Raw genomic sequence first — 15128 nt, forward strand, 5'->3', positions numbered from 1 at the left:
ACTAAAAGGCATATGAGTTAAAGTTTTTATTTTCCTGATAAAATATTTGATTTAAGCACTTACTTTCTCTAAGCCAGTTATAGAACTCTTTTATCTATTTTGGTAGTGAAACATCATGTACATATAGCATAAATACACAGACATACAGATACATAGATTTTAAAAAGTTGACTGAGTCACATAGCCAGCTGTGAAAGAAAAATAAAAATAAAAATTGCTGGTATGTGTTTTTCCCCCCTTTGAAGAGTTTTACAAGATTGATAATTTTTCTCCCTTCAAGTATTTGGAAGTATTCACCAGTGAAGATACAAGAGCCTTGGTATTTCATCTGGATGCTTTTTAATAATGGATTCAATATCATCAATAGATATCTCACTTCTCTGTTTTTTTTATTTTTTCTTCTGTCTATTTTGATAAGTTACATTTTTATGCCAATTTTCAAAGTTATTTTCATGTAATTGGTAAAAATATTGTTTTTCTTAATGTCTGTAGGATTTGTGGTAGGGTGTCCCTATTTATCACAATATTGGTAAATTGTATTTTTCTTTCTTTTTTCTTTTGGTTAACCTCACCTGGGGTGTATAAATTTTACCAGTAAATACCCACTCGAATGTTGTTATTTTATCTTTTATTTTATTGAGTTTTGCTCTTGTCTTTTTTATGTTCTTTCTTCTATTTTCTGTAGTTTTGATTTCCTGCTGATTTACTAGTATCTTGACATGGAAGCTCTGATCATCAATTTTCTGCCTTTTTCTTCTAATGTGTGGATCTAAGGCAACACATTTTCCTTTGTTCACTTCTTCAGCTATATATCGCAAGTTTTGATATGTCATATCTTCATTGTAATTCTGTTCAAAATATTTTCTAATTGGTTTATCACTCTTTTTAAAGCATGAATCTCTAGAGCTTTCAATTGTGAGACTAATGCATATTTGTCTCCTTAGCCGTAACAGACTACGAGAATTTTTTCTGAGCTGTTGAGAGATTGAAATTAGCTCTATGGTTTTTTTTCTCTGTATGAAATCAGAATTCAGTAAATGTTTTGAGGGGGAAGGTGACTCTATGTGTGAGTTTCTTCAAGTCTTCAGTTTTGTTACTCTAGCCCAAGAAATCACCAAATGCTCTTTTGATTTCTTTGTTGCTCAGCAGCAGAGTTCTACTTAAGGTCAAAGCTGGATTCTTACATATATCAACAAGTATCTTCAGAAAAAAGGTGTTGGCAGCTTTTCACTGCACGAATTCAACACTATTTTTTAGAGCTTTTAATCTCTAGTGCTCCTTCCTAGAGATTTTTATCTTCTAAGAACCTTAGGTCTGGAAGAGGTCCACTCTGACTTCCTGAGGTTTAGATTTACCTTTTAACTTCCCACCATGTGCAGATTTGCAGTTCAGCAAAATGTTAAGGGAGAAATTGGCATGTGTCTGAAGCTCTACAAAGTCTTCCATTTGTCACTCCACTCACTCTAGGGCTGCAAAATTCCAGAAAACTCCAAAGGTTTACCTGTTTCCCGATTCTCAACTTCCAACCCACAGAGTACTGACAAAAATAACCCCAGGTTGTTGCCGCTGACTCTCAGCTCACCTCTGTAAGACTCCCTCCTCTCTGTATTTTACTCCCTCTAATTCTTCTTGGCTGTTCAGTTGCCCAATGCCTTTAAGTAAATTCTTGTGTAATTAATTCAGTTTATACAGTTATTCTCAATAGAAACGTTAACCTCCTGCAAACTACTCCATCTTATCTAGAAATGAAAGCTTTGAAAATATAATTCTAATTTTTGTTTAATTATTTTTGCATATTTTGAGACCTCAAAAACACACACATGCAGGCATACACATACATATATACATGTCACTTAATAGATTTTCCAAAGCCCTTCTTTCCTATCGCAGGAAAATTAAAAATTTCACTTTAACTTCCTATTAGAGAATAACCTAATCAGATGCCCTTTTCTGCTACCATGTGGTGTCAGGGAAAATTATTGGTAATTTTTTCGCAACCAACAAAGAAATTGTGGCCTTCTGCCAATCTTAACACACTGTAGCAGAGGACTGAGGAAATCAATACTTTTGAAGATCTCAGGAGAATTATTTGCTCTTATCATTAAATTATTGTGCCCACAATCACCACACCCTTAGTTTAGATCAGTTAGTAGCATTCTTACCATGAGTGAAATTCATGAAGGACTTTCACACTGGAGAGTTGAGAAATGAGAGAAAAAGAAAAAGAGCCAGGAAGGAAAGAAAGGAGAAGGATGAGGACTCTAAGAGACTAGGGGCTTCCCAGTCTTCAAATTAACACAAAGTTACAGGAATAATTATAGTGTCATAGTGTCTCCTCATTATGTTGCCATACATTTAAAGTGTTGGGAGTTTATATAAGGTTGAATCAAAGTTACGACATCAACTAGAGGGCCTGTCAGTGGGTACAGGAAATGGTACTGTGAAGTTTTGTAAAATGTAGGGAGAAATATCTGAGAGGGATATGTTTCCTATACTTTGGCTCCATATAAAAATTTGGGGAAGACCAGTCTTAGGGATCATATAAATCTAGCATGATATAGTTTTTGTTTCTCCCTTTTTTTTTTTTTTTTGCCTCAGCTGTATCTGAATTAAGAACTGAACTCTAGCTGAATCTGGACTTTGAAGATTTTCTTAGCCTTAATTATTCAGCTATAAGAAAACCTACTCCTCAACTATCTGTTTTCCCCTCACAAGTATTAATTAACTCACCACAGGAATATCTTGCTCAGAATCCAAGTGGCACAATAACTGTCACTGAAATATGCACCATCTCTATGGAGACTGTGAGGTCCCTGGTACTCCAACGCCTGATTGTGTACATGAATCATCCACTAATGAATAATGAGAAGATTGTTCCTCTTTTAGTAATACAAGAATGTAAGTAGAAGTGATACATCAATAACAAAAAATATTTATTTTTCTTCAAAATCCATTACCAGAAGTGTTTGTATAAGTTACATATTTTTTAAAATGTAAATCAACGTATTATATATGCATGGTTAAATGAATCAAATAATGAAGACATCTCTACCCTACTCCTGCTTCCTGAGGCAACTGTTCTTATCTGGCAACTGTTAAATTGATCTATGGTCTCCACTGGATTTTTGCCACAATTACTGAAGATTGAGCTCTTTTTACACCTCCCTCAACTTTTTCTCCACCCTTTTCCTCCCAATGTAGTTTTTTTTTTTCCTGCTTACCTCTACAACTTTCAACAGCCTTGCCAAACCTGTTTTTTGTTTGTTTGTTTCATCCACCATACAATTTAGGGAGAAGAAAAGCAAAAGGTTAGGTAGACAGCTAAGGCTAGTCCTTCGAGAAGCAGCTGAAAAATCACAGCCACAGGCACAAGTAGAGCAGCCTGGGGAAAACTCAGGCTGCAGCTGCACAGGTAAGGAGGCAAGGTCCAACATGGAAGCCTTTTGTTCTTTTTGTGATTGGTGGAATCTCAGGAAAAAGTTACCTCCCTTTTTCAGACATGTACACGGTGGGCTCCATGGGTGTTTTCATAGGGAGGGGAGGGGGACTTACCTAAAACAAATCCACAGTTATACAAACAAGAGAAGCTGTGCTTTGTGCTTACCTAGAGACATATCTGTAGATGCATAGATAAGGGAAGTTACACAGACGGCTGTACTGATAAGAGAATTTGCTCAAGCAGCTACAGAGACAAGAGGAATTTCTTATAAAAGCTTCTGAATTCAACTGTAAAACAGGAGCTCACTGGGGCTCCCCTCTCTGCTGCAGAGATCTTTCTTCTTTCACTTATTAAATTTTTGCTTCAACCTCACCCTTTGTGTATCCATGCTCCTTAATTCTCTTGGTTGCAAGACAACAAGCTTGGATAACACCTCAAACAACAAGACCATTGACCATTGACCCAGTTTCAGAATGTCTCTCTTAGTTGCCCATTCCTCTTTGCTCTCCTTCCTTCCAAGCTCTGTCACCTGTATTTATCTTCTGTTTTGTAACAATAACTTAATTATAACAATAATTAAACAGGGTATAATTTCCTCACAGGATATTTCTAACAGTAGAAGCCAATAAGCAGTATTTAAATAATTGTTTTTATATTATAGCAAATAATCTTTTAAAATTAAAGTATTTATTCTCCATATAGTCACTGTAAATACTGATATTTTGGGGTTTTAATCTACCACATTACTATTCATTTTCTATTATGTCTTACCTGTTTAATGTTCTTTTCTCTCTTTCCTTGATTTTGAGTTATTTTTAAAAATTTTACTTCCCCATTTTTTAATTTATTAACTAATTTTTAAATAAGATTTCTTTACTCTTCCTTTAGTGGTTGACTTGGGCATTATGAGATATATGCTTGTTAAAATTATTTATTTATTTTAATTAACAAATATAATTGTACCTTTTTATGGGGTATACACAGTGAAGTTTTTTGATACATAAAAGGTATAGCGATCTGATCAGGATAATTAGCATATCCATCCTCCCAAACATTTATCATTTCTTTGTGATGGAAATATTCAATATCCCCTCTTTTAGCTATTTGAAACTATGTAATATATTGATGTTAAACATAGTCATCCTACAGTGCTATAGAACACTAGAACTTATTCCTCCTACCTAGCTAAAATGTCATAACCTTTAAGGAATCTCTCTCTATTCTCCCTTCCTACTCTCCCTTCCTACAACCCTTCCTGTCCTCTAGTATCCTCCTTTCTTTACTTCTGTGAGATAAACTTTCTAAGCTTTTGCATATGAGTGAGAACATGTGGTGTTTAACTTTCTGTTCCTGGCTATTTCCCTTAACATAATGTTCTCTAGGCTCATCCATGTTGCCATAAATGACAGGATTCATTCTTTATTATGTCTGGATAGTATTTCCATTGTGCATATATACCACATTTTCTTTATTCATTCATCTGTTGTTGGACACTGTGGTTGATTCCTTATCTTGGCTATTGTAAATAGTGCTGCAATTAATATGAAAGTCACCAGCAACAGTGGCTCATACCTGTAATCCTGGCACTTTGGGAGGCTGAAGTGGGCTGATCGCTTGAGACCAGGAGTTCAAGACCAGCCTGGGCAAGAGAGCAAGACCCTGCCTCAATAACAAATTAAAAAGTTAGCCAGACATGGTGGTGAGCGCCTACAGTCCCAGATACTCAGGAAGCTGAGGTGGGAGGATTGTTTGAGCCTGGGAGGTTGAGGCTGCAGTCAGCCATGATCATGCCACTGCACTCCAGCCTGGACAACAAAGCGAGACCCTATCTCAAAACAAAACAAAACAAAACAGCCAAATTGAGAGTGCAGAAGATATCCCTTCAATATACAGATTTCCTTTCCTTTGGATAAATATGAGCATAAATCACAATGATCCATTGACAAGACAAACAACCTTCACCATTCTCTAGGGTTAAAGAATAATGCATTCTCCCCTTCCTACTTCAACAGAAGATCTAAGACAAGCTTTGGAGCAAATACTCTTAATTCCTGTATCCTGTAGCCTAGAGTTTTGGTGACTATCTGGTCATGAACTATACAACTTGAATATATTAATGAATTACTGGGAGCCACAAAGAAGGTATCCCAAATATCTGTACGAAAAAAAAGTTTTTCTGGCTTGTCAGAGAGCTTTAAATCAATAGTAGTCTCATCTCTGCTCTTTCTACGTACCATATACTTTCAATTTGAGCCTTATAGTCCAAGACATTTTAGGTTCTATACCATGATCTTCTGCATTTTCAAATTAATGGGCTACATTTCAGGCTTCAGTAAGTTAAGGAAAACATGTACCTGTTCCACTGAAATGTTTTCTCTTTTGTCATGGCTGTATCCTTTTTAAAACAAATTCTTACAAATTTTGTAAGACAAAATGAGTTACACAGTATCCTACTCCTCTCCCTTTTCCTAATTACTCTGGTGATTTCCTCTGAAAAATGTAGGCATGATGAGTCTAGGATCTTTGTGTCTGTCCCACTTTAGATGCCAAGCTTCATAAACAAAGCTCAGTATAAACAAATTTCAGTATTAACTATGGACTAACAGACTGATGAATGTCAGTATATCACTTGGGCAAATCAAACAAGATTTATTTATCTGCAGGACATGTAAGGAAGTTCACAATCAGAATAAACAGGAAAATGATCAGAAATACTTTTTTTTTTTTTTTTTTGAGATGGAGTTTTGCTCTTGTTGCCCAGGCTGGAGTACAGTGGGGCAATCTCGGCTCAATGCAACCTCTGCCTCCCAGGTTCAAGTGATTCTCCTGCCTCAGCCTCCCAAGTAGCTGGGATTACAGGTGCGTGCCACCACACTCGGCTAATTTTTTGTATTTTTAGTAGAGACAGATTTTCACCATGTTGGCCAGGCTGGTCTTGAACTCCTGACCTCAGGTGATCCACTCGCCTAGGCCTTCCCCAGCTCATGAGATTGGAATATGCCAGTTGAATAGCCTGTGTATCTTCCATCAATCTACTAGCTAGATATCAGTTAATTTTACTTCTTATTGAAATACAAACGTCAGTAAAGAAGTTATCAACTAAGAAAATGATTCCTCCTTGCTTAGTTTTGTAACAAATATTAGCAATATAAATCCCTAATTCTGTTGAAATTCTCATATAAGACTTTCTTTCTATGCATTGTTGTTGTTGACTTTAAGGATGTGTTCATATTTTACTGCCAAACTCTACACATTCATCCCCCTCCACCTATTTAGAATGACTATGTAGTATCTTCTTGAGAAAGACTATTGGTAAAATCTAGAAACTGAGACAAAATGATGTCTGAGCAGTCAAAAATAAATGGCACACCGGATCACATGCACTCTCTAAATAACATTTCAGAGAAGAACTACTAAAAAAGATTTCTCTTTTCCTTCAATGGTAATGAAAATTCAAAGCAACAAATTTAAAAAGAGTGAGAGGGTACTGTAAGCAGGAAAATTACAGCAGCCTGGCAATTAGGAAGAGGACAGAGAAAAAGGCCTACTGTGAGAAGAACTAAATATGCAAAATGCAAAATATTTCATGTTAATGTTAGCAAAAACTTAAGGGCCAACATAAAGTGTATATGTTCATTTTCATATCATATCTAAGAAGAATCATTGACAATTATAGTGATGGCTTTTTGTTAATTTTAAATTGCAATAAAAAATGTACATTTTATTCAGAGGGCTACACGAAGACATGTCAGTAACACAATTTAGTTACACTTTGGTCAAAGTAGCTATTTTTTAAAGTGTTGATGAGTGAAAAATTGTTTTTCTTGAGTGTAGGCACTCGAGTGAAAATTAAACTTGTTTCTCACTTTTTCCACTTAATCATGGTATATCTTTGAGTGATTTTCTTAACATCACTGAGACTGCGTTTTCTCATCTGTACCTAATAACTGCACTTACCCAGATAATGTGAATAAATGGTCCCTATAAAATACTTATCGCATTACTTAGTATATTCATCTTTAATATTTATTATTATTATTATACATTTATTTTCTGAGGTTATTCCAGACTCTGGAAATTCCATTTTAGTAACATAGTCAGCAAGTGACTACATTATATTTTATTATTAAGCTTATTTATAAATATATATAATTATAAATTTATATATAATTCTTAATAAAATTATTTATTAATTTATTATTTATTACATTATATTTTGCTTAACCATTTTTCTGTGATAAATATTTAGGTGATTACCTATTTTTTCTTATTCTTGAGAATGTTAAGATTATATTAGATGTTGTATATCTTTGAAGAACATGTAGGAGTTTGAATATTTGTTAGTTTTTTTAATAAAGTAAAATATGGCAAATCTCATATAGTATTAATTTTAATGTCAAAGAGGCAATGGCAACTCAAAAGAGCATTACAGATTAAAGGTATCAAGAGGGCAATACAGTGTATAGAAAAGAAGTATAGTCACAAAGAACGTTTCTGATTTGTGTTTTTCAGGTTAATCTAGTTCTTCTATTTGTCTACCTATAGGTGCACTCATAACATTTTAATTTATTTCATGTGTTGTCATTGTTATCCTCTGTATTACTCTGAGAAAGAAGATGTTACCTGTTTGTGAAAAAGAGGGTGAGTGAAACAGGGCTACTTTCAATCATTAAAAAAAGAAATTCCAAGGGCTCTGGCAAAATCCGTCATGAAAAGAGTTGTTATGAAAAAACTCTTCCACATGCTTGGTAATTCCCGCAGTGAAGGGTATATTTCTGTTAAAGTGATAGTTTACTCTGGAATATTACAAAGGTAGGCTGTTAGTTATCATTAATACTTATGGTAAATTGAGTTTAAGAGTCTTTATTGAGGACAGATTTTTGCACGAGAGAATATGGACCACAGACAACTGGTGGGAGGAAGCTCATTGAGAGGTAAAAAAAGGTAGAGACTGGAAGGAGATTTTTCAAAGAGACTATTGCAGTAGTCAAGATGAGAGTTGATGGTGGCCTGGACTAGAGTAGCAGCAAAGGGGACTGAGGGATTAAGGACAAGTTTAGGATGGCAAGATTTGCTGAAGGAACAGCTGTGGTAAAAGAGCAAAATATAAGAATTGTCCTGATGATTGTTTGCTTTTTGGTGTTAGATGAAGAAAACTTTTACAAATATGGGAAAGATTAGAGGAAGAACAAACTTTGGAAAGAGAATCCAGAGTTCAATTTTGAACATGTTAATTTTGAAACGCCTATTCTACATACAAAGGAATAGGTTAATTATCTCTATATATGAATCTGAAATATATGGAACATACAAGGACCAGTGGTGTAAATTTTAGAGTATAATGAATAGACTCTCCAAGGGGACAAATCATAGGTTATGACTCTCACTATTATAGAGTGGAAATAATATGCAAGTTCTGTAATTGGAGTATTTTTATGCCCAACTAAGCATTTGAAAATATACTTTGGTCAATCTCAAGAGAATTTGAATCTGAATCTCCCAATTTTTTACTCATAGCATACTCTTACAATGTACTGCCATGAGGGAGAGTGTTTGGGCTGTATTCCTCTTATGGATACATTAATGTCGCTATATCTCTAGGTCACAGAATATGTGTGAACCAATACTTCATTTGAGACAGCCTCACATGGAGAATGTAATGAGCCATTCTCTTCTCACATACAGGTAAATTGGAAGGTTTGTGAATTTGTTACTGTTATTTTGTACACTTCAAATTTAAGATTTCACCTTTCAAATTAAATCACGCATTTGGTAGCAGCAATTATTTTAGGAATAAATGAAAACAATGATTTGGTTAAATATATAATCAAATTTCATGAATTACTGGTTTCCAATGAGGTTATATTAATATTAATGTCTTTGAATATTTCTATTCATTCCCTGACTCAGATCCCTTCCCATCATCACCAATTGAATGACTGCTTTGATTTGCATTTTTTCAGATTATTAATAAGTATGAGCATGTATTCATATATTTGTTAGCCATTCAAGTTTCCCCTTCTGTAAAGTTCTTGTCTACATCTTCAAGTAATGTCTGGTTGGCTGTTTATATGTGCAAATTTTTTTTTTTTTTTTTTTGAGACGGAGTCTTGCTCTGTCACCCAGAGCTGGAGTGCAATGGTGCAATCTCAGCTCACTGCAACCTCCGCTTCTGGGGCTCAAGTGATTCTCCTGCCTCAGCCTCCCAGGTAGCTGGGATTACAGGTGCCCACCACCACGCCCAGCTAATTTTTTGTATTTTCTTTTTTTTGAGACGGAGTTTTACTCTTGTTGCCCAGGCTGGAGTGCAATGGTGTGATCTCGGCTCACAGCAACCTCTGCCTCCTGGGTTCAAGTGATTCTCCTGCCTCAGCCTCCCAAGTCACTAGGATTACAGGCATCCGCCACCACGCCCAGCTAATTTTTCTTATTTTTTAGTAGAGAAGAGTTTTCGTCATGTTTTGAGGCTAGTCTTGAACTCCTGACCTCAGGTGATCCACCTGCCTCGGCCTCCCAAAGTGCTGGGATTACAGGCGTAAGCCACAGTGCCCCTTTTTGTATTTTTAGTAGAGACAGGGTTTCACCATGTTGGCTAAGCTGGTTTCGAACTCCTGACCTCAAATGATCCTCCTGCCTCGGCCTCCCAAAGTGCTGGAATTACAGGGGTGAGCCACCGCACCCGGCCAGAAATTTTTTATATCTTAGATCCTTTACATACTAGATATTGATTACTTCTCCCTGTTTGGCATCACTGTGTTACATTTTTCAGTTATACCATTAGGGGAACAGAAGTATTTAATGGAAAACCAAAAGTCCACTTTTTATCCATAAAAAGTGGGTGGATTTAACAATGTTAAGTCAAACTATAAGTTGTTAATAAGTTTGAGTTTGGGGCATTGATGTCTTTATAGTGGAATTTCCTTCAGCCATAAATATATTATCCATTTCTAAATGTCTTTTAGGAAGGTTTTACAATTTTCTCAATGTAGGTGTAATTTTTGCTAGGTTAATTCTTTGGTACTTTTAATTTATTCACTATAATTAATGATATATAAAAAAATTTCTAGCCGGTTATTATTAGTGGTTTAGGAACATTTTTGGATTTTTTAAGTTAACCAATATTTGGAAACTGTGCTAAACTCTGTATTTAAGTTTTTCTGTTGATTTTGATTGTTTTTCATGAAGTTGATTCTCTCTCTTACAACTAATGACAGTTTTGCTTCTTTCTTTCCAATCGACACCTCTTTTTATATTTGATATCTGCAATAACAGTTATCTTTTTCTTGTTTCTGATTTAAAAGACCATGTCTAAAATTTCCTTACAGTTAAATATGACATTTGCTGCAGTTTGATCACTAAGCATAAGGTTAGGAAATATTTTCTTATTCCTATCTCCTTTGTTTTTATGATAAATATGTTGTTGAACTTAAGAAATAATTTATTGGTACTTGTTGAGATAATCATGAATTTTTCATAGCAATTTACTAATATGATAAATTACATTGACAGTTTTCTAATGTTAAGCCATTTTGGAAATTGTTCTGCTTTATATTTATAAGTAAAATAGGACTATAATTTTATTTTCTTGGATTATCCTTTCCTGGCTTTAAAATTAAAATAACACTAGCCTCAAAGAAAGATCTTAGTAATTTTATAATTCTCCCTTTTGAACATGAATAAGATAGATCTATTCCTCAACAATCCTCTAGGTCTGTTATTTATTTATTTATTTTGCAAAGCAAGTCTTTGATTTTGATTTACTTGCTTACTAAGTTATTGGCCTATTTAATTTTTAAATTTTTATGGCCAATTTGCCACTTTCAGAAATGTATTCATTTTGTGTAAGTTTTCATATGACTGTTCACAATATTGTTTTGTTATTTTTGCTATTTGTTGCATCAGTATTAGTTCTCCCTTTTCATTCTATATTGTTACTCTGTATTACAGAAATAATTTTCTGAGTATTACATGCCACCAGTTTGATCAATTAATCTCTAAAAAAAATTATATTTATTCTATTTGTGTTCGTTTTTATTGATTTCTGCCTTTAGTTTTATTATATTTTTCCTTCTCATTTTGTTGAGTTCCTTGTTTGCTTCTTTTGCTCAATATTGACATCTGATATAGTTAAGGTGATATATTAATTCTGAATGCTCCTTTAAATCTGTCCAATAATTTTAAATGTCATTTTTTCCTTTTTCCCGCAGACCTTTTTTTAAAAAAATTATGTAAGCAAATTTCTCCTTTTTCAAAGGGTTTTTAATACAATGTTTATGCTTCATTATGGCTTGGAGTTTTTCCCCTTTTGTTCACTCTTCTGTGTCCCAAGTCTCTTTTAACCTAAAAATGTTGTTTTTAAGCTACTTTTTTTTTGTTTTGAAATAGGGTTTCACTGCATCACCCAGGCTAGAGTGCAGTGTCTCCATCATGGCTCACTTCAGCCTCAGCCTCCTGAGCTTAAGCAATCCTCCCATCTCAGCCTCCTGATTAGCTGGGACTACAGGCATGTGCCACCATGTTCAGGTAATTTATTTTTATTTTTTGGTGGAGATAGGGGTCTCACTATGTTGCCCAGTATGATCTTGAACTCCTGGCCTCAATCATTATGAAATTGGTTGCTTAACTGTATAATTTGAATCTGGATTTAAAAATAATAAATGTAAAATTTTGTTTTTAAAAAATTAGAAAATAAGATTATGAGAGGTGAGGAGAATTATGCTAAGGTATACATGTTGGGAAATTTAAGAAATTGACTTAAAAAAATAAATATATGTATTGTCCTTAGTAAGTTAGGAGAAAACAGCAGAATAATAAAATATAGCTCTTAATGTAGCAAGATAATATTTAGCCTAATGAAAGATAAGACAGAAGAAAATATACTAAAATGAAATATAAAAAAATTAAAAGTCCTATTATATCAGTAATTACAACATACAAATAGGTTAAGGCTGAGTGCAGTGGCTCACAACTGTAATCCCAGTAGTTTGGGAGGCCAAGGTGGGAGATTTTTTTTTCCAAGTGTGCAGTTAATATTCCTCTAATAGGGGAAGGTTAAAAATAAAGTGATAGGAAAATATATGGGAAAAATAAATGTAATAGAATGATGTACATATGCTTATGAAAAGACATGTATAGGAATGTTTATAGCACCACTATGAAAAATGCTTCCAATTTGAAAAACAAAGAAATGTTAATTAATAGAAGAATAGATAAATAAATTGTAATATACAGTATTTATAGAATAGGATACTATACATCAGTGAGAATGAAAAGCCACACTACAGGCAATAACATGAATGGATTTTTAAAATCTACTGTTGAGTAAAAAACCCAGAAACAAGTGAAGACATATGCTACGATGCCATTCATATAAAATTAAAAATCAGGTGAGCCTAGTCTATAGTGTTAGAAGTAGGAGAATAGGGGCCGGGCGCGGTGGCTCACGCCTGTAATCCCACCACTTTGGGAGGCTGAGACGGGCAGATTATGAAGTCAGGAGATCGAGACCATCCTGGCTAACACGGTGAAACCCCGTCTCTACTAAAAATACAAAAAAATTAGCCGGGCGTGGTGGCGGGCGCCTGTAGTCCCAGCTACTTGGAAGGCTGAGGCAGGAGAATGGCGTGAACCCGGGAGGCGGAGCTTGTAGTGAGCCGAGATCGCGCCACTGCAGTCCAGCCTGGGAGACAGCGAGACTCCGTCTCAAGAAGAAGAAGGAGAAGAAGGAGAAGGAGAAGGGAAAAAAGAATCCTCATCATTAATGCAAGTGGAGGGAAACTCTTCACCAAAGAATTGATCACATCACGAAAGGTGAAATCATTACGGAATTGATTGCTTAAATATATAATTTGAATCTGGATTTAAAAATAATAAATGTAAGTTTTTTCTTAAAAAAAAAAAAAAGTCCATTGGTTAAATTCAGCTTGAATCCTTTGCTACCACATCAAGAGCTAACAGTTCAACAACTGATCTCCACAACCTCCCACCTCATTTCCTTTCTCAGTCCAGGTAGCAGGAAAATGGAAAAAAAAATGATTTTTTTTTTCCAAACACTTTCTCAGTTTCCCCAGTGGTCACCTCTGAAAAGGGAAAAATGTCTGAAAATAGGCAAAGCTGAGTATAAACATCATTTAATTCCCCCTACACAGACAGCCTCCGCTCCTGTGAGGGCGTGGGGAAAAGGGAGTGGAAGAAGGGGGCTAGGGAGGAGGAAGAGGCGGGAGGTGCGGCGGGGGCACAGGTGACGCTCCTCCCGCCTCCCTAGCAGAGCTCCAGGCGCACATCCGCAGTCAGCCACCTCGCGCGCGCCTCCAGGAGCGAGGATGGAGAGGCTGGTGAGCTGGGCCGGGGCTTGGGAAGGAGGGCGCAGGGCGGGCGATGTCGAGCCGGTGGCCCTGGGGCGGGCGACGAGTGGAAGGCGCGGAGCTTCGGCTCTCGCCACAATCTGGTCCCGGGACTAGATCAGTGGTGTTGATGGCAGCGCTCTTCTCTAAGCGCTTTACCTTGCTGAGAAGCGGATTTTGCCTTCCAAAGGGTGGTTTACAGGCAGCTTCTGGCGTCCAGATTCTCCATTCCAATTGCCTGAAAAAAAGATGCACCAGGCCGGGGCTCCGGGGGCGCTTGATCCGCGCTGGCGAAGCTGGCGCATCCTCCGGGCAGGCTCGGCTCGGCTCACTGGCTCCAGCTCCCAAAGCTGGGGAGGCACAGCCTATTTTAAACTGCCCCCAAAAGGGAAGGAGAAATGCTGTATTGGTTCCATGTTGGCACCAAAAGCTGCGGCGGAGATACAGATTTCCAGGCTCGCTCCCTCCGGGAGAGCTCCTGCGTCTCCTCTTTGTTATGCAGCCCCTTTCTTCCTCCTAGCCCTTGCCTGGGGGAAGCCATGAAGGATCAGTTAAAGCTGAAGCTACACTTGAGAGAGCTGAAATGCTCTGTGATTATAATGCTTTGAAGGGTTAACCCCGGGTGTCTAGAGAAACAGACATTTTGTTTACTCGGAAGCAGCTTACAAGACAAAAAACGGAGAAGGTTTTCATATACCCCATTGGTATATGAAATCCAAATACAATGGTATTGGTATAAAAATCCAAATACAATGAATGCCTCAAGATAATTTTTTCATGTATGGTTTGTTGGCAAGACCACATAACCAATGATTTCACTGTCTTTCTTAACAAAGGAGAATGGTGGTCTGTGAGCTACGGTCTACTGCAAGCTAGACGCTGTTAATCTTCTTTATAACTATCCTTCTAAAAATGAATTATTACCTCGTTTTACACATAAACAGGCGGAAAGGCTGATATTTCCAAGTCCTTGTGACTATATGTGGGGTAATGTGGATTTGGACATAGAAACTTGCTGAGGAAGAGGCATGAATAGGGGCAATATTGCTACCAGGTGGGCAGCTGTCCGGTAAGACCCAGGTTTTTGTGAACCCTGGACTGCATGGCAAGGATTGTGAGTGGGCTTCTTTGTTTTCAGGACTGTAGTTCCCCCTATATGATTTGATCGATTAATTTTTTTAGCTACCTAACACGTATTGGCGTTTACTATAACCTAGGCTCTATGCTAAGTGCTTTAATTGCCTAATTCTCATAATAACTATGTGAGAGAACAGCAACATTTATTTAGTGCTTATTTGTACTGGCAATATTCTAGGAGCTTTATATACTACTTCATTTACTCTTTT

The 15128-nt window shown here is 36.3% G+C and overlaps 1 protein-coding gene across 5 annotated transcripts in view; it reads left to right on the forward strand.

Annotated features, from left to right (window-relative positions):
- Window positions 1–10272: 10272 nt before the first annotated feature.
- The window catches only part of CD200 (CD200 molecule), a 33227-nt gene continuing 28371 nt past the window's right edge, over window positions 10273–15128 (forward strand). For 2 of the 5 annotated variants that reach the window (XM_054481562.2, XM_054481560.2), the window contains exon 1: window positions 13665–13773. In XM_054481562.2, the coding sequence (XP_054337537.1) occupies window positions 13762–13773 (12 nt within the window). In that variant the 5' untranslated portion in view covers window positions 13665–13761. Of the gene's footprint in view, window positions 13250–13664; window positions 13774–15128 lie in introns of those variants that run through there. The other 3 variants (XM_054481563.2, XM_054481566.2, XM_054481565.2) reach the window with 3 other exon arrangements.

Source organism: Pongo pygmaeus, chromosome 2, assembly GCF_028885625.2.
Source record: "Pongo pygmaeus isolate AG05252 chromosome 2, NHGRI_mPonPyg2-v2.0_pri, whole genome shotgun sequence".
NCBI lineage: Eukaryota > Metazoa > Chordata > Mammalia > Primates > Hominidae > Pongo > Pongo pygmaeus.